Source organism: Cuculus canorus, chromosome 1 (genome assembly GCF_017976375.1).
Source record: "Cuculus canorus isolate bCucCan1 chromosome 1, bCucCan1.pri, whole genome shotgun sequence".
Taxonomy (NCBI): domain Eukaryota; kingdom Metazoa; phylum Chordata; class Aves; order Cuculiformes; family Cuculidae; genus Cuculus; species Cuculus canorus.
In genome coordinates this window covers 3,449,747-3,470,064 of record NC_071401.1, presented here as the reverse complement: position 1 = coordinate 3,470,064, position 20,318 = coordinate 3,449,747, and the positions used below count along the sequence as shown (strand labels likewise).

Genomic DNA, 20,318 nt, shown 5'->3' with positions numbered 1-20,318 from the left:
GATAAAAATTAGTTAATGTTTCTACAAACGATCCATACATTAACCAATAAGGTATATTGGGAAATAAACATACATACATGAGCTTTTCTTTAACGGTTTCAAGTTCATCGAATTCTTTTTTTTTTTCCTTTATGATCTGAGCACTTTTCTCAAGCACATCCTGGTCACCTGTTTCAATGACATCATCACCTGGCTTTAGCTGATCCCAACGGGCTTTAAACTTTTCCAGGTCTTGAAGATAAACATTAATATGTGAAATCACATTTCCTTTCATCATTTCAATCTGTAAAGCAAGTGTTTAAATGAAATACCTTCAATGGTTCTTCATCACAAGTGTAATCAGAATCAAAATATCAGCTTCAAAGCCCAATAACTACAACTTGATCAAAATCAAGCTCAAAAAACTACTTGTACAATAATCTAAGAATTTGTTCATCTTCATTCTTCTCTGTTTTTCTTTGGGTTTTTTTTTGGTAAAGGGAGCACTAATTTTTAATGCTGGTATTGGGACTTATTCATTCAGCCTATTAGCCTGCAACTTAGAGCGCACAGAAAAATTGCTATATTCATATGGCATATTGATATCTTCAGCGGCACTCCAAACAAGTTCAGTGGTTTACCTATGGACTGGAATTACAGGACTGCACACAGTTTAGCAAAGTTGTACGAAAAGAAAGTCATAGAATGGGTTGGGTTGGAAGGGACCTTAAAGATCATCCAGTTCCAACCCCCCGGCCATGGGCAGGGACACCTCCCGCTAGCCCAGGCTGCTCAATGTCCCATCCAACTTGCCCTTGTACACCTCCAGGGATGGGGCAGCTACAGCTTCCCTGGGGAACCTGTGCCAGTGCCTCACAACCTTCAGCATCCCGAAGAATTTCTTCCTAATGTCTAATCTAAATCTTCCTCCTCCCAATTTAAAGTCATTCTGTCTTGTCCTGTCACTACAGGAACCTGTCAAAAGTCCCTCCCCAGCTTTCTCGTAGGCTCCCTTCAGGTATTGGAAGGCCACTCTAAGTTCTCTCCAGAGTCTTCTCTTCTCCAGGCTGAGCAACCCCAACTTTCTCAGCCTGTCCTCATAACAGCAGTACTAAAAACACAATAAAGTATTAAAAATGCTATCTCTTAACTGTTATCTCACTTTCCTCAGCTAACCTTTGCATGCATTAAGTTATCTCTGTCACCAGAAAGTGTTTGAGACAGAAGTACAACAATGTACCATTAATTTTTGCATCAGTTCAACAGAAACTGCACCTAGTTATTGTCTGAATAAGTATTCTTCCTTTAAAGGCTCTCCCTCAATTCAGTAATGTTGGCATTAATGCTGAACTGAGAACATTTATGGATTTAATCTAAGCAAAAATTATTTCTCTACAGTTATTCAAAGTAATTTCAGCATTTAAGGTAAAGTATCAATATTTCATTGTTACCTGTTCTGTAATCATAAGCTGGTGGCTTTCCATCATTAACTCAAATTTATCCCATGTAGCTCTTAAGTTACTGAGTGTGTCCAATCCTGCACCAGCCACAGTTCGCAAAAGTTTGTTTTTGTCTTCAGCTTCTTGGAACAGGAGAAAAACCTAAATTCAAATGGATTAAAAAAATGTAATTACCTAAAAATTTAGCAAATCCTCTTTAGCCGAACTATAAGAAAATACAAAAGAATCATCAATTGCGTAGGCACAGATTATATGTTTATAAACAGCATACAGGGTAAGGGCCTCTTTAGATATTTCAGAGATCCACTCAATCAGATTTGAAAACAGCAGCAAAGCAACAAAATTCAGTTAGAGTGAGTGAGTGAGTGAGTGAGTGAGTGAGTGTACACGCGCACTGAGTCTGGCTAGGATGGAGGTCATTTTCTCCACAGCAGCTCATATGGTGCTACATTTTGTTTCTATGATGAAAACAATATTTACAATGCACCTGATGTTTCACCTATTGCTTAACAGTGTTTGGAGAGCATCAAGACCTTCTTCGTTTCTTTTTCTACCCCCAGGGAACAGATTGGGGGCGCACAAGAGGTTGGGATGGAGCACAGCCAGGCAAAGTCATTCCATGCCATATAATGTCATGTTCTGCAATTAAGTGGGGTAGAGTGGGCTTCAGGTAGGTTAAACTGAATGCTTTTGTGAATAAATATTGTCTGGTTGGGATGAGTTAATGCAGCTTTCATAGAATTCCACAATTTCATAGATATTTTGTAGGTCTTTAAAGGCATCAGTAAGGGTGTGAATGAAGGAAATTAGAATTATATAACATGAAGCTTAAAACACAGATCTTCACCAAATGCATTTAAGGAAACCCGGTAACCTTGACATAAAAACAAAGGTCCTTGCATCGTTAATTATTTGGGTAAAAGATAGAAACAGAGATAGGAGGAAAGGGATAGTTCCTGCAATAGAGAACGGCCACCCATAGAGTTCTGTAAGTATGTGACCTTCTCAAGGTGTCCATAAAAGACTTGGAGAAAGACTAATCTGTGAGATGGTAAAGTTCATTGATGATACTATGTTATTGCAGGCATTAAAATAGTTCAGCTGTGAAGAACTGCAGAATGAACTTAGAATAAGGAGTGACTGACAATACTGGTGACAAAAAAAAACTCAGGTAGGTAAGCACGACATAGGAGTGAAAAAATAAATTGCACATGTACAAGTTGAGTTTTGAGCTAGTGACTGCAATTCAGGATTGGTATCTCGGCGTTACGACAGCCAGTTTTACAAAAATGCCAGATTAATCTGAGCAGTAGGAAGCAAATCAAATGTTAGGAGTCACAAAGATCAAAATGAGAATAAAAGAGATGACTGAAAAGAGTGGAAATCCACTGAGTGTTACTGTATGTTCAGGAACCACATAAAACTCAAAAGGTTTTTGGTTGGAGGCTAGAAGTGTGGAAAAGCATTAAATATGCTACCCCAATTTATAGTTTTCCCCTAGGCATCCACTTTATTCTACTGCTGGAGACAAAATCCTGTGCTACATGGACCAAGGTCCTGACCCTATATGGCCACTCCCTGTTCTCAACTAGTTTTACTAAATATAAGTTTTCATACTAGAAACCAATTACATTTTTTGACAGCTGTTGTGCTGGATACAATAAAATAGCATCTTACCCCTTCTTTTTGTTCACGTAGGTTTAAATATTTTGCATTGTCTTCTGCTATTTCCTCTACAGTCTGAGGCCTAATCACTAATGTTTCCATTGCATCAGTGAGAAATGAAGAAACATCACACAGGTGAGCTATATAAAAGTGGAAAACAAAGTTAACATGGTGTGAACATTTGTTGTAAGAAATATCCAACTCAGACCAATGTACAACATTGTCATTTGATATGATAATGTACACATGGCTAAATCATGACACAGTGTATGATTGAGACCATAATAATCGAGAGTATCTTCTGACAATAAAACATAAATACACAAAGTATTTATTTATACACTTCCAAAATCTGTATAAGTCTTTTTGGGTAAATGGAGAAAAACATGTTAAAATTGCTTTGGGGGTTTTCATGGTATTTTTTTGATTTAGTTTTTAAAGAAACTAACAAACTAAATCCAAATTGCTTTAAGTACTGAAAAGATTCACAAACAAAAACCTGATTGAGGTATAATATATTTTCCTACCAAGGTAGATCTTCTTGGTACTGAGAAAAGAGCTGTACAATTCCGTGGAATAATACATCTTCCAGGAAACAATTCACCTTTCAGGCTACAGAAATAATAATTCACAACCCCTGTTTTCTGCATTTCCTGTGCTGATCGTTGCATTTAAAACAAAAAGCACTGGTATTTCTCATCATCTACACTTTATTCCAGTTTTTCTACCTGTTCCAGATACAGACAGACCAGTCAAAAATAGGGATACGTTTTACACTCTGCATTTTGAAAATCTAAGTGACAAGTAACTCTCTGGAATAAAGTGAGATTATTTAAGACTCTTCATGAAGTATTCCAATTTGTGAAAGAAAAACCTAATAATATTCTTCAATTACAGCATTTCATGATGCCTTTTAATTATACTGAAACACCGAAGAAATTTTCCTCCCTCAAACATCAAAAAAATAAAATCCCTGAAATAAATCCCTGAAATAAAAAAGACATTTTGCTTCAGACAAAAGAAACACACAAACCCATAGAATCATAGAATAGTTAGGGTTGGAAGGGACCTTAAAGATCATCCAGTTCCAACCCCCCTTACTGGCCCCATCCAATCTTGCCTTCAACACCTCCGGGATGGGGCAACCACAACTTCCCTGGGCAACCTGTGCCACTGCCTCACCACTCTCATTGGCAAGAAATTCTTCCTTATGCCTAGTCTAAATCTGCCCCTCTCCAGTTTATACCCATAAATAATGTTTTTTTAACATATCCTTTTACTCCCAGAACAGATATGGCCAAGCGAGTCAATGGGAAAGATGTACATGGACATCAAGGGTTCTTAGGTGAGGCATGTAGTGAAAAGTTAGTAACAGACTACTTTCTCTGCACAGCGATTTCTGCAGCTCACTGTTCCCGAGAACAAAACATTTCTTTAAAAGTGTATTTACATTAACACAGATGTCCACAAGTCCAACAGAAACAAAAAAATATCATTAAAGTTACTTACCTTGAATAGATTTTCTTAAAGAAATGACAAGAACATCATACAACTTCTGGATGAAATCATCAATGACAGTTTTCACAGGGTTGCAATTCACAGTTAAACAATCTATCCTGATGGTGCTTCAAGATAAAAGATTGAAAAATAGCTAGTAGCATACTTACACATCTCTTAACATCTATGCACATCTACAGTTCACCCTGATTTTGTAGCCTAAGAAGAAAAGATTTCCTTCACAATTCTACAAATAAAAGCCATAGCTTATTTGGAAAATTGCTCATAATATCGAAATATTTATAACTGTTATGTATATATATGTAATTTCATGGGCACTAAGGTCTAATGCTCCTCCAAATAGTTGGAAAATTGCTCGATTTTATATAACTGATGTCACTAAATTCAGAAAGACATTTTGTACTCAAAAAGAACTATATTTTAATTGCTTGTACAGTCAGGTCTTTTCACCTCTAACTTCCAGGAGAATTTACTAACTTAGGCCTCGGTAGTTCTAAGAACAAAGGAAAAGCCATAGTCATTTCAAGGCCCCATATCTAATATCTCACAGGAACCGTAAGTAAATGTCTTCATAACACGAAGAAAGTGTTTCCTTATTTCATACCTTTCTGAGTAACCTCCTTTAACACCAATCATTTTCAGCTCACAGTACTTCATAACCACCTGTGGTTTCTGGCTATAAGACATGCAAGCCAATTTCTCTTCTATTCACCCCAGTCTGTTCTTGAATTCATGAAAATCAATGCTGCTCAGAGTATCACTTCGCCAACAAGTTCTACCAGGCCACTGTCCTGCATGAAATGTCACCTCTTTTTCCTTGCTCTGAGCATGGTTCCCACCAATTTCATTTGAGAACCCTAACCATGCAATACACTAAATTCCACATGAATATATGGAAGAATAAAAGCCTACACTAGCATGCCTTAAACTGTACGTTGTAAGACGTCACCAGGTGTGAAATTATTTCCTGTATAAACATTTACTAAGTCTGTTCCTAACTGCCATATACACTCCATGTGTACAGGACTTTTAGCTAAAAGATTTGTTAAAATATCACTGTGTTTTGTATCATTCAGAACCACCTCTGAATTTTGAGGCGCTTTCCCATTATATCAAAGGAAGACATTACAGTTTTTCAGAGAAAGCTGTGCAAATAAAAGGGAATAAGTGTTTAAAGTACATCAACATTCGAAAGACACTTCAAATTCTATCTATATTTCCATGTAAAAAGAATATTTCTGTTTTACTATTAAAGCATCTAGAGAATTCATTATTCAAACAAAAGAATAGAGTTACATTGTACCTTGGAAGACGTTCTGCTTCTTTCCCTCTCACTTTTAACGCTTTGAAATTTTTTTCCCAGTCCTGTTTGCTAGAAAGATGCGTCTTCACCAGAGTTTCCATATCTACTTGGCCAATTACGATCCATTCCTTTTCAACATTATTTTTTATTTCATGGAAAAGAAATAATTTTCCAGGCTAAAAAAACTTTGCTTCTCAATAATATTAAAACACTTTAACAATGCTTTCAAGCTCTTTAACATTTGTGCTCCTTCAATTACCTACAGATTCTCTGAAAAAATCAGGAGGTACAAAATGGATTGACATATTAACAAGTTAAAGGATAATCAAAACAGATCCTGAACAAGAGGATGGATTTGGCCTTGGGCAGCCTGATCTAGTGGGAGGTGTCCCTGCCCATGGCAGAGGGGTTGGAACTGGATGGTCTTTAAGGTCCCTTCCAACCCAAACCACGCTATGACTCTAAGAGTAAAAAGCAGGAATACTGAGGTTTCAATGGTAACTGCACATAAGCTCCAAGCTAGGTAGTGGTTAAGTGGCTGGCTTAAACTGGATGGACTTCCTAAGCTTTTGCTAATCTGCCTTGCAGAAAAGGACAAAAATGCAAAAATGTCATTGATCAGTGTTAAGGGAAATGAGAAAATATGATAAATATATCCATGTACGGCTCAGATATTATTGATAGTTGACAGTGATAAATAGAGTATTGTATTAAGAATAGAATCATAGAATCATAGAAACATAGAATGGTTAGGGTTGGAAGACACCTTAAAGATCATCTAGTTCCAACCCCCCTGCCATAGGCAGGGACACCTCCCACTGGATCAGGCTGCCCAAGGCCCCATCCAACCTGGCCTTGAACACCTCTAGGGATGGAGCAGCCACAACTGCCCTGGGCAACCTGTGCCAGGGTCCCACCGCTCTCATAGCGAAGAAATTCCTCCTCACATCTAGTCTAAATCTGCCCCTCTCCAGTTTATACCCATTGCCCCTGGTCCTATCACTACAAGCCTTTGTCCCTCCTGAGCTATCTTGTAGCCCCTTCAGGTACTGTAAGGTCACTCTAAGGTGTCCTCTGAGCCTTCTCTTCTCCAGGCTGAACAACGCCAACTCTCTCAGCCTGTCCTTATAGGAAAGGTGCTCCAGCCCTCCGATAATCTTTGTACACCTCCTCTGGACTCATTCCAACAGCTCCATATCCTTCTTACATCGAGGATTCCAGAACTGGACACAATACTCCTGATGAGGTCTCACAAGTGAGGAATAGAGTGGCAGAATCCCCTCCCTCAACCTGCTGGCCATGCTTCTTTTGATGCAGCCCAGGATACAGTTGGCCTTCTGGGCTGCGAGCACACATTGCCAGCTCATGTCGAGCTTCTCATCAATCAACACCCCCAAGTCCTTCTCTGCAGGGCTGCTCTCAATCACATCATCTTTGTGACAACTACAAGATTACTGTTTAATTGTCCCATGTACAGCCCCAGTCCAACCAAATCAACAGATTGTGTAAGAAGTGTCAGATTTAGAACATAGGGATTAGATATGATGATAATTGATGACTAAAAGGTCAACGTATTTTTTAGTATAGGAGTACACTAGATATAGCTATAAGTCAATGGAGCAGCTTGAGGTTTTTCTTTAAGTTTCAAAGTGAATAAATGCATCTTAAGAAAGAAGATACGTGACTTTTATGACTGGAGGAGGAACATGACCTGTTGAAACATGACTTCTGAGGGAGAACCGAACCAAGACAGCGAAGATAAATTATCAGGTGGACTTTTGTGGACTTCCAAGTTAATGAAGAATACTATGAGCACACGGAAAAACACCAAGAAATTTTCAAAGGCAATACCTATTGTATAATGCTATGTTAAAATATATAAATATTGGATGATTTTGTGTGGGCCTTTGCCACTAACTGAGGTGATGGCCCAACTCTGAGTTGTAAATAAAACAAACGTAGAGTTACCCACTGTCTGATGAAAATCGTTTAACACTCAGTTACTTCTAGAATGTCTGAAGCCTAAACCAATACAAAGCTAAAAAAAAAAAAGCTTTAGTCAGTCAAATATTGAAAATACCTTGAATTGATTAGAAACGTCTGTCAGCCTTCTGAACAAATCCTCTGCTTTACCGAAAGCAGTCAGAAATCCATTTGCATTTCTTTCGGTCATAACAGTGAATATAGACTCTTCTTCTGCTTCACTTACTCCCCTAAACTGATTTGGAATGGAGATGAATCTCTTCATTTCTCTATAATATCTGGCTCGTACTTCTTCAAAAGGAGGTCTGAATTGCAACCGGCCTTGCCTAAAAAGGGAAACAAGTCATACAAAAGCTAACATTTGAATATAATCTGAGCCAAAATACTTTCTTAATAGGAAAAAAAGAAAATAACTTACTTGAATGTTAGATCAATATTTATTTCTGGTAAATTCTCATTGAGTGCTTCTAAGCCCATTTGATACTGATGCTCCAGAGCTTTGTAAAGTTGATGATTCCAGTGCTGTCTCCAAGCTCTCATATCACATGATTTGAAACCCTAAAATTTAATAACGTTTATTTTTATTTTCATTTTATTCCTCAAATCATAAAAAGGTGACTAAATACAGTTTAGTTAATTTTGCATATAAAATAATCTGTTATACCAAAAGCTGTTTTAGTTTTAGTTTGTAATCCACAAGACTTTTTCCCTCTTTCCCTTTCCCTGTGGGTGGGAGGAAGGGGAACTGCAACTAATCAAGCTGGGCTGGGGCTGAATTGTGATAACAGTACACTAAAGTTTTTAGTTGTTGCTAAGAAATCAGTTTCCCATGCTCTGCTGGTGAGCAGCTGTACAAGAAGTACAAGAAGGTGGTAGGGATCATAGCGAGGCAGCTGACACAAGTTGCTGAAGCATCTTCCATACAAGGGCAGGCTGAGAGAGTTGGGCTTGTTCAGTCTGGAGAAGAGAAGGCTCCGAGGAGACCTTACAGTGACCTTCCAGTACCTGTAGGGGGCCTACAAGAAACTGGGGAGGGACTCTTCACAAAAGGTTGTAGTGATAGGACTAAGGGCAATGGGTATAAACTGGGGAGGGACAGATTTAGTCTAGACATAAGGAGGAACTTCTTCACGCTGACACTGGTGAGGCACTGGCAAAGGTTGCCAGGGCATTTGTGGTTGCCCCATCCCTGGAGGTGTTCAAGGCCCGGTTAGATGGGGCCTTGGGCAGCCTGATCTAGTGGGGAGTGTCCCTGCCCAGGGCAGAGGGGTTGGAAGTGGATGATCTTTAAGGTCGCTTCAAACTCAAACTATTTTATGATTCTATGATTCTGAAGTGGCCAAAGAGATATTCTGTACCATATAATGTCATGCTCAATAAATAAATGGGAAGTTGGCTGGGGGCCAGGATTCACTGCTCAGGGATTGCTGATCAGGAATGGGCTGAGTATTAGTCTCTGCAGATGGTGAGCAATTGTATCGTACAGAACTTGTTTTTGTATATATGATTACTATTATCATCGAACCATAAAGGTTGCAAAAGACCTCTAAGATCATCAAGTCCAACTGTCAGCCCAACATATCATGCCTACTAAACCATGTCCCAAAGTGCAACATCTACACATTTGTTGAATATTTCCAGGGATGGTGACTCAACCACTTCCCAGGGAAGTCTCTTCCAATGACGCACCACTCTTGCAGGAAAGGAATTTTTCATAATATTCGATCTAAACCTTCCCTGGCACAATTTGAGGCCATCTCCTCTCGTCCTATCGCTAGTTATTTGGGAGAAGAGACCAACACCCACCTTACTACAACCTCCTTTTAGGTAGTTGTAGAGACCAATAAGGTCTCCCCTCAGCCTCTTCTTCTCTAGACTATACAATCCCAGTTCCCTCAGTTGCTGCTCATAACAGCTGTGCTCCAGACCCTTCACCAACTTCATCGCTCTTCTCTAGACATGCTCCAGCACCTCAACGTTCTTCTTGTACTGAGGGACTCAAAACTGAACACAGCATTCGAGGCACAGCCTCACTATCACCAAGCACAAGGGCACAATCACTTCCCTGGTCCTGCCAGCCATTCTATTTCTGATACAAGCCAGGATTCTATTGGCCTTCTTGGCAAACTGGGCACACTGCTGGCTCATATGAATCTGTCTGTCAACGAGCACTCACAGGAGCAGGGGATGATAATGAAATGCATCATCGTTCTCTCTTTTGCTGATCTATTAAACTGTCTTTATCTCAACCCAAGAGTTCTCCTCACTTTTACTCTTCTGATTCTCTCCTCCATCACACTGTTAGGGAGTGAGTTAGAAGCTGTGTGGCTTAGTTGTCAGCTAAGGTTAAACCATGACATGTAAGAAAGATTACCCTCATCATCCTTATCTGAAATTTCACCTGTTATACCTGTTACCAACTAGTACATAATCAGTTTTCCTGAGCTAGCTAGTAACTTCTTAATCAAAACTAATTCAATCATAATATGCTTGAATCTTAGATCTTGATTACTGCTGAAAAGTCAAATGTTCACAGTTTGCAATACGATAATGAAACCCTGCCTGTGACTGGAGGCTGGTAAAAGCAGTTCTGAGCTCCTGGAGTCCATCTTTCCAACGCTGCTGCTGCCGAAGTAGATCAACATTCATAAGCAATATAACCTGTTAAAAGAATTTTAAAGGATAATAAACACATTCATCACCACATAAATGAAAGAAATGGTAAAGTAAGCTATAAGAGACATGATTTCAATTTCACCTGGAAGATATACCTTTTCAATGAAGTTTGTGTGCCACTTCCTTAGTTTTCTATTTTCAGTGGAAAGTCGTTCAGCAGCAGCTTGAAGTTTTTGGATATAAACTTCCAGTTCTCTAGGATTATCCCATGTTATTTGAGCTTTTCCTCCAGGACCAGATTTTGAATGCTTGAAAAACGTACAAACTTTGTAAGATTTAATGACAAATACAGTCTACCAGCTAGCATAGAGGAAATAATAATATAAGAAAGACAATTTTAATCCTAGTAAAGGCTAGAGGCCCTCCTCTCACTACTGCACTAGAGACAAACTAATGTAGCAAATCACAGACACATGGGTATATCACAATAGCTACATCAACACACCAGGGAAGGATTAATGCCAGACTCTTAATAGAGCCGGAAATAAATTCATTGATGTTGAGACTCCTGTCCCACACACATAAGCAGACATCTTCATCTGAGGGGCAACTCGTTTCCTCTTTGATCTTTGCAGACTGCAAACCCAAAAGTGACATTAATAATTGCTATCTAACTTTCTTTATTATGAACTAGATTGGTTTTAATTTCCCTGTAAATTCCACTGATTCATAAGCAGCATTGGGGAGTGCCGTTTCTCTGGCTTTTTGTCAAGATTCTGGGTGTTTTATGCACTTTGCTAAGTTTACAGCAGAAAATCAGAGATAAAAGCATGCACAACTTGACCTATTCCTAAAAGATACAGGGCAGAAATCATGTTGGATAGGAGAATACATTATAGCTTTGAACAATTCTGCACCACCACTGTCTTAATGTCTCCACATTAAAGGAACCTGCAGCATAATCTACAGCCAACCAAAGGAAAATTAAAGAGGTAGATTGGGAAGTTTTTCCAGGACACTTCTGAACCTACAGTTTGGTCTAGGCTCTCCATTTGTATGAACTAATCCCAACCCCAAACAACCCCTCTAATTTCAGTCCCACTTTTTATACTTTGTCTTGCAAAATGGTCCTCAGGAGCAACTTTTCAATCATTCCTGTAATGCTTACTCTGGACTCACTATTCCCTCGCCCCATACAGAGTTTATTGGCATGTTATAATTCTCCAGGCATTCTCATATTGTAAGACTGTTGGAAGAAGGTAGAGTGCTGATCAAAACCAGTAAACAGAAATTCATGACACATAATGTGTTTCTCCAGACATAAAATAGAGACATAGTGTTAAAGATGTAGATTGCAGTATGATTTTTAAGTTCACATTGTCCCTTGCAGGCAGAAAAAATGAAAATAAATAAATAAAGTCCTCCAAATTGCCCCAAACTCCTTAGAAGAATTTAAAACTTCTTAAAATATAACAAACTTCCCTGTAAAAAAACCCAAACAACTCTTCGCAGAGCAACTATTTTATGTGTGAACACCAACCCACCCTAACAAACTGCACACCTAAGTCAATAATCAGGTAAATACAAAATGTCTTTGTTCCTAATCTAAACCAGAAACTATCTGCTTTCAACTTGCCCGAAACACAAATTAGAAATATTTGAGAGGATTACAAAATCCACAGAGATTTAATAACAGTTAAAACAGCAAAACCATTCCTTAATACTACTTAATCTCCAGAATAAGGTATACACCACTTCTACTAAAATAGACCAAAACAGTATTATTTAGAACTGTTAAAACAGGAGTTACATTCCCAGCTCTTAAGGAATAAACCCCATGGTGGTTCATGTGCAAATTCAAACAATAAAAACAATTCCTAAGAGAGCACATTACACTAATATCCAAATACAAAGAGGAGTAAGCAGTTGTTTAAATGACAATATAAAAAAACTATTCAACAAATGCTAATTAAACACATGGTGTTGCTTGTATCGGAAGGCTGCAGTTAAAAAGTTCTGCAAGAAACACAGAAAAAGCAGTACAGAATATGCACAGCACTTAAAAATGCAAAGAGAGGAGAATTATTTCACCTTAATTATCTGTTCAAATGCTAGAGCAGATTGTAACATCATTGGCTTCTGGCTCTCAATCATTTGTTGATCAATAGAATTATAAAAATGCGCCACCTGTAAAAATGCAGAGTTTGAATTTACAAGAACAGATAAAAATATTTATACGCCAAGAAATATAATGCAGGACCTTTCTGTAAGTATCGTCAAATCAATATCATTAAGAAATGAGAATTAAGTACACAAGTAAAATGTTTACAAAAAGAAAGTACATATGCAATGCTAATCTGATTCCATCTTCTTCTAGTGATGAAGTCTAATATCAAAAAAGACCACTATTTCATAGAATCATAGAAGGATAGAATAGTTTGGGTTAGAAGGGACCTTAAAGATCACCCAGTTCCAACCCCGTGCCATTGGCAGGGACAGGTCCCACTAGATCAGGCTGCCGAAGGCCTCATCCAACCCAGCTTTGACATACTTACGTATGTCTGAGGTGATTAGACTTCACCTGAAGTGAAATAGGTTCAATCACTGATTTATTATAAGTAGAAAAATTCCTACAGTTCCTACACTATGCAAATAAAGGCATCTAGTGCCATTTCAGAGGCTTTCAAGTATCTCTGACATCCACCAGAATATGACACAAGACCTAAAGAACATCTATATACTTCCAGATTGGCCACTGGACTAAGAGGGATACCTTATAACTCAGTTTAATTGTCCACACAAAGACATCTAGAGCCTTTTGAAACAATTAAGGCTTCCACTAACGAAGCCTTACTGATTCAGTTGCATAAGTATCTTGGAGGTCTTGTGCCATCTTTGCCTTCGCTGTGCAGGTATCTCAGAAACCAATGACACCTCATGTGAAACTGAGTTTAGCCTATGTATCTATATAAGACTTTTTACCAATATATACATATTTTTTCTTGCACCTTACAGTAACAGAAGAAAACTTGACATGGTCTTTCAACTGAAATACAAGGCAAATAAAAACTTATGTAGTAATGAGCCCAATAAAAACTTAACCTCCCAAAAAAAACACTAATTTCTATTAAAATACTTCTTAGTATACTTTCACTTGAAAACTAGTAATGATGAGAACAAGCTGGTCCATTTTATGACATTTTCCTTCAGTTATAATAATCAGGAATTCAGACTAAAACTAGTAGATCAATGAATTATTTGTCTTTCATATATCCATACAGTAACTTCACATGGCTTTAACACTATAATGCAGATGGTTTCAAAAGAAGACACAACCTGAAATTGGAAAGCTTTTCTTTGTTTTTGTTTCTTTTAAGGACTTAGCTAATTTGTGCAAGAAACAAGTCACTTCCCTACAAACACAGCAAAAAGCTTAACCAGCGTCACAAAAGACAATAGTCAAGAAAAATTCTGCAGCTATAGACAGGAAGTCAGAACATGAGGTTATTAAGACAATTGATCTCCTACCTGCTTGAGGATGACTGCCTGCTTACAGAACTTCTGTGCAGTGTTTGCAACACGCTGTATGTTAGCTGGAATAGCAAACCCAAGCGCTGCTAGCTGACGTACTTCTCTTAGGAGAGTCACCAAACGATCAGAATAAAGTATGCTTAATGTTCCAGAAACGTGGTCCAACTCCATTATAGGACTATTAGCCTGGATGCTAAACCAAAATCAAAGTAAACATATCATTGAATATCATTTTTTATTCATCCTTTCTTGGGTGCATTTTATAATAACATAATTCAGAAAAGCTTGATGTTCTATTATATTTTTCTAAGTTTATTAACATTTTAATTTAGAATCATAGAGTTATATAGTCACAGAATAGTTTGGGTTGGAAGGGACCCTAAAGATCATCCAGTTCCACTCCTCCTGCCACGGGCAGGGACATCTCCCACTAGATCAGGTAGCCCAAGGCCCCATCCAACCTGCCCTTGAACACCTCCAGGGATGGGGCAGCCACACCTTTACTCAAAAATTATTCCAGTAATCTTTCTCTTAATACAAAGCTAGCAAAGACAAGAAGAAATGAACAATACCTATTAGATTTGCTTCAAAGTTTGGCTTCCTACAAAAGTCTCCATGCAACCATGTAGTTTACAGCTTTATTTTATTTCTCAAACACACTCTCTCAAGCAGGCACTGAACAGTCCCAAGCCTTCAGTGCTGCAATGGGGAAGAAACTCTCTGAGGGAATCCTGGACTCAGATCAGTGGAATATTTGGTACACGCAATCAGATGCTGATGCATCCCTCCAGCTCTACTCTAATCTCATCTGTTTCTAGACATTGTCACTATACGGATTACAACAGATAACCAGTAATAACAACAAGCAAATCAAACATGACTTTCATTCTAGATGTTAACAGAAACTGCAAGTCCTGTTATTAACATTATCCTGTATACATCATCTCACCAACCAAGCCTGGTATGATAATTGGGTCGAGTTCTGCTCAGTATCTTTATCCATGATCTGGATGAGGGGATTGAGCGTATCCTTAGTAAGTTTACAGGTTATACTAAACTGGGTAGAAGTGTCGACCTGCTTGAGGGCAGGGAGCTTCTACAGAGGGATCTAAACAGGCTGGATCAATGGGCTGCGACCAACGGGATGAGGTTCAACAAGACCAAGTGCCGAGTCCTGCACTTGCAACACAACAACCCCATGCAGCGCTAGTCTTGGGGAAGAGTGGCTGGAAAGCTGCCTGGCAGAAAGGGACCTGGGAGTGTTGGCTGACAGCAGGTGAATATGAGCCAGCAGTGGCTCAAGTGGCCAAGAAAGCCAATGGCATCTCGACCTGTATCAGAAACAATGAGGCCAACAGGACCAAGTAAGTGATTGTTCCCCTATACTTGGCATTGGTGAGGCCACACCTCAAACGCTGTGTTCGATTTTGTGCCCCTCACTACAAGAAGGACACGGAGGTGCTGAAGCATGTCCAGAGAATGGCAATGAAGCTGGTGAAAGAACTGGAGAACAAACCTTATGAGAGGCTGCTGGGGTTGTTTAGCCTAGAGAAAAGGCAGCTGATGGGAGACCTTATCACCGTCTACAACTACCTGAAAGGAGGTTGTAGAGGCAGGTGTTGGTCTCTTCTCCAAAGTGACAGGTGACAGGATGAAAGGAAATGGCCTCAAATTGCCCCAGGGAGGTTTAGATTAGACATCAGGAAAAATTTCTTCACTGAAAGGGTTATTTGGGACTGGTAGAGGCTGCCCAGGGAGCCAGTCGGGTTCCCATACCTGCAGGTATTTAAAACACGGGTAGATAAAGTGCTTAGGGATATAGTTTAGTAGTGGACAGGTATGGTTGGACTCAATGATCTCAAAGGTCTTTTCTAACCAAGAGACTCTATGATTCTGTGGTATGACAATAAATTCTTCCATTTTGTTCTTCCACTCATTTTCAGTTCTGTAAAATTTTATTTCCTTCATGGAGTTCTATTGAATTGCATCGCGTTATAGAATTTAACATAAACATCATTTAAACAAGACTCTATTTACCAAAGTCCTGACTTGGGATTTGATAATTCTGATTGGATATTCCTAGACCAATCATCAAATTGTTCTTGTTCATATGCTTTTAACTGTTCCAGAAAAGAATCTGCACTCCGATGAAATGCTTGACATCCAGGTAAGTCAGACAGAAGAGCCTCTGCCAGCTTGGTAGCATCATCCACCTTAAACACCACCACAAAGAAAAGAAACTTCACATCACAGCATTCAATCATAAAAGAAAAAACATCACAATAAAACTAAGCTGGATTAAAAAAAAAATATTAAAAAAACAAACAAAAATCCAATATGTATCTTTAATTGTGCCCTACATGTCCAAATTCCCATTCCAGTACAATGTGTCTGAATAAGTTGTTCATCACAGGTGTCTACCACTATTAAGATACCCCATAGTATCTCGTCTGGTCTTCAGTTAACTCTCCATAAAGGTAAAAATCTCACGTGTCCTTTGTTTTATCTGTCATACCTGTGCCAATATTCAAAGGTATTTCAAATGGGATTTCACATCTATATGTAGACAAATTAATCAAAATTCGAGTCAATACAATCAGAGGAAATTTGAGAGCAATTAAAAAATTGTGCACAGCCTAACGCACACACACAACTGCCACACAGCACCTGAACTGCTCTCTAGGTTTTCAGCAGACCAAGCAGAAGAAATAAGTGTGAAACCTGAGCTGCTGCTGTTCTTTCTGCAGGACACATTAAGATAGTAACACCTCCACTCTTTGTGACATTTGTCTTAAATGGACCTTTGAGAATTCTGCAAATCACAGATGAATGTAAAAAAAATGCGCTAATAATTATTCTGGGATAAGTAATTTCTATTATGATTCAAATTTCTCATTATTGTAAAGGACACTTAATCTTTACAGAAAATACTTTGCTTTTAACCAGTCAATACTTTCCAAAAAAAGTTCCAGAGTTTCCAACTAAAGTACAAATACAAACTAACAAAAATAATGTAATTCAAAAAAGAACCAAATATATTTTCAAGTCATTCTGTTGCCACAGAACACAGAATCATTTGATGTTTGCTTTTATCACAGTCTCTGCAGTAAATTCCCTGACTCAAATAAGTACTACCAAGAAATACCTTTCATTTCAAGGAGACGCTGTACAGGATAGTATGAGAATTGGCATGTCAGAGTCTATATTAACAAAAATGCTTCCTCTCAGAATTCTGGTCTTTTTTTTTGCCACAAAAAATAGGTCATAAAAGCACCTACTTCAGTGTATTACAAAAAGACCATCTTCTGGATCAGTAAATAAAATTCAATTTAGCAAGCAGTGCATCTGATTATATAACTCTCAGGAAGTCCACAATTTTTCTGTGGAGAATCCCCCACAGAAATCTCAAATAACATTCTTTATGTGCTATGATAATATTGTGCTTAAACAATAATAGAAACTGTTACCTTCAGCTCCAGCTGCTGCACCCATACGATATTATTGACAACTTCAGAAAGGTTTTTGCCCGACAATGGTCCAGAAACATCACCAGGAACACCATGGCATCGAGTTTCAAAGTCTGTCTGGTAGTCTAACACAAGCAAAGGATTCGTGTTAGCCCAGAAGCCTAATAGAACAAGCTTAAAATTATTACTGTAGTTGTAAAAATATCCTAGGGATACTGACATAATTCTAAAGTGCATAAAGAATTCTAGTATTTGCAAAAAAGAAATTAAGGCAATTAAATACTTCTAAACATATATTTACCTTTGACATAATCTTGAAGTCTTGCAAGCAATGTTTCCCTTTCAAAAAGCAATTCTTTGCTTATATTTGGATGCTTTATAAGCTCCTTGTATTTCTGAAATGTTTGAAGAAGCTGAAATATGAAATTTAAAGAAGTCATCTCTTTCTCTCGAAAAAAAGAATTCAACATACCTGACACAACTCATTTTTAGAGCTGTTCTGAAGTACTGTCTTTGGCTCTAAGTACTTATCTTTCTGCTCTAAACTGATTACTTGAGAATTCAATAACTTCATCTTTAGGAAAGTTTTCAGACTACAAAGATACCCATACCTGCTGAGGACTGTCTTGAATTTCTGCAATAAATTTCTTCAATTTGCTCGCTATTTTTTGTTCTGCTGGTGCAATAATTCTTTCATACTGAGAGACCGCTGCTTTCCATAATGGCTAAAGATAATGATTTCAGATGTTAGTTTAGGACTATTCACATACATCAGAAAAAGTCACAGAAAGAATGTGAATAAATTATAAACAAGCATTGTACCTCTGTGTAAGGATTATAGTGCACTGGATTCAGGCCAGCAAAGGGTTCAAATGCTTGGGCAAGATGTAAAGCATTTTGCTCTCCAGCTGGCAAAAAGAATGTAAGTTTTTCATGCAGTGTTCTAACAGTTAGCACCTATAAAGGAAAAAAGATATTTGATATATCAAACATATTTTTACACAAAACTTACATTTAGAAGCAAGAAGCACAAGCAGCACCACCCCATCCCTCTAGTTTTTACAAGAACCTTTAGAAAGGCTCAGGGAAATACAGATTAAGGAATGCTATCCGATCATGAAAAGGATAGAGAAGAATTTTAATTCCCTCTTTTAACTTAAGCCAATATTGATTAATTCTGTGTCTAGTGAAATAAATGTGTGTAATTCAAAGCTCTACCTCATCAAGACGTTTGCCAAGTTTGGCTAATGATTCAGGGAAATATTTCTCATTTTGCCAGGGATGTAGAGTATAGCGTTGCCACAGCTGTCCCGTGAGGTAATCACAAGCTGACACCCACTGCTCACAAATCAAGATGCCAGCCTTTAGATTTTCTTTAATGCTGTAAAAAGCATCCTCCCACAGATTCAAAGCTGCTAATTTTCTCTGAACGTATCTACCTAGCGAGCCACCTGGAACACAAAAAAAAGTGTACAAAAACAAGATGTTATAGTTGTTTAAAGTAGCCCCTTTAAACACTACAGCGCCTTCCAATCACGTTTTTATGAAAACTAGTGAAATGTCTTGATTTTAAGCCACACAAATGTATCAGTAACTGATGAAGTAGTTTGAGCTAAAGTAGAATCATTTTCTAGCTTCAGCTCAGTCTCATCTAAGTAATTTCATTTTCTGAAAGTTAACTGCATGTTTTTTAGGCATGGCTTCTCTCTAGAAGTGATCACACAGGGCACTGTTATGCACAAAGGCCAATGCTTAGGCTTATTCCTACAGAAACCAAGGCCATCCTTGAGCTGACGGAGCCATAAATTAGAGGTGAAAAAGGTCGCACCTGCAGGGAGGGGTGTACAGGACGTGTGACCCCAAATCGACCAACAGAGCATTCCATTCCATATGCATCACACTCAGGATAAACCTGAGAGATCACAAGGATCCCTCTCTCTTCTTCAATGGCCAACATCCAGTGAGGACCTCTTCTGTCTGTTTGTCCCTGATCCCAGATCCATGTGTTCATGAACCCAGTTGCTGAGTCCAGCTCCCTCCTAGCCACGGACCCTTTCCAGTGTCTGCTGCAGCATTTGTGGTGACACAGAGTCATCAAGGGGTGGGGTGAGGACATTATTTCATATATTTGTACATATTTTACATTATTAGTGTTATTGTTGTTATTATCATTATTATTTAATTAAAGCTGCAGTTTTAGTTTTCTAACCCACAAGACTTTTCTTCCCATTTCCCTTTCCCATTTCCTTTTCCCATTTCCTTGGGGGTTGGAGGAAGGGAACTGGGAGTCCAACTGCTCTGTTTTAGCTGCCAAAACCAGCCAGGCCGAGGCGGAAACATGACAACTAATTATTTTGTTTCGGATTCACTAAGTCTCTTAAACATCTCCAGGTTAAACAGTGTGGTCCAACATCAGAAGCTGATGTTGGATTCTGGAACCCACACACAAGCATCTGTCTTTATCGGCAGTAACGGCGTTAACTGGCTCCCCCCATGAAACCCTTCCCCTCATGCCCACACATCTGACAGCAGACAAACTCACTGTCTTACAGCCTATCCCAGAAACAGGACTGCTTTCAAGAGACTGAGAGAAGCAACCTCTCTGCGCTTCCTAATCTCACCTCCACATAGACTGAATCAACCTTCAAAAGGGGATTTATGTAGACAAATTCCCTCCTCTGCGAGAAAGTCAAGGAGTCACAGGGTGACAAACTATCACTGGTGCCTTTAGAAGGAGGAAGGTCTCTGCTTAGGGATTCATTTTACTTTTTGTCAACTCGTCACTTAAAGACTGCA

The 20,318-nt window shown here is 38.6% G+C and overlaps 1 protein-coding gene across 1 annotated transcript in view; it reads right to left on the bottom strand.

Moving 5' to 3' along the window:
- The window catches only part of DYNC2H1 (dynein cytoplasmic 2 heavy chain 1), a 170,036-nt gene that overhangs the window by 145,587 nt on the left and 4,131 nt on the right, over nucleotides 1-20,318 (bottom strand). Inside the window, exons 6-22 of the mRNA XM_054088995.1 lie at nucleotides 18,741-18,973; nucleotides 18,345-18,479; nucleotides 18,134-18,247; nucleotides 17,824-17,935; nucleotides 17,523-17,647; nucleotides 16,093-16,268; nucleotides 14,053-14,248; nucleotides 12,616-12,711; nucleotides 10,680-10,832; nucleotides 10,471-10,569; nucleotides 8,327-8,466; nucleotides 8,006-8,234; nucleotides 5,926-6,053; nucleotides 4,614-4,729; nucleotides 3,117-3,244; nucleotides 1,431-1,580; nucleotides 78-283 (exon numbers count right to left, since the gene is read on the bottom strand). Of these exons, the coding sequence (XP_053944970.1) occupies nucleotides 78-283; nucleotides 1,431-1,580; nucleotides 3,117-3,244; nucleotides 4,614-4,729; nucleotides 5,926-6,053; nucleotides 8,006-8,234; nucleotides 8,327-8,466; nucleotides 10,471-10,569; nucleotides 10,680-10,832; nucleotides 12,616-12,711; nucleotides 14,053-14,248; nucleotides 16,093-16,268; nucleotides 17,523-17,647; nucleotides 17,824-17,935; nucleotides 18,134-18,247; nucleotides 18,345-18,479; nucleotides 18,741-18,973 (2,536 nt within the window). The remainder of the gene's footprint in view (nucleotides 1-77; nucleotides 284-1,430; nucleotides 1,581-3,116; nucleotides 3,245-4,613; nucleotides 4,730-5,925; nucleotides 6,054-8,005; nucleotides 8,235-8,326; nucleotides 8,467-10,470; nucleotides 10,570-10,679; nucleotides 10,833-12,615; nucleotides 12,712-14,052; nucleotides 14,249-16,092; nucleotides 16,269-17,522; nucleotides 17,648-17,823; nucleotides 17,936-18,133; nucleotides 18,248-18,344; nucleotides 18,480-18,740; nucleotides 18,974-20,318) is intronic.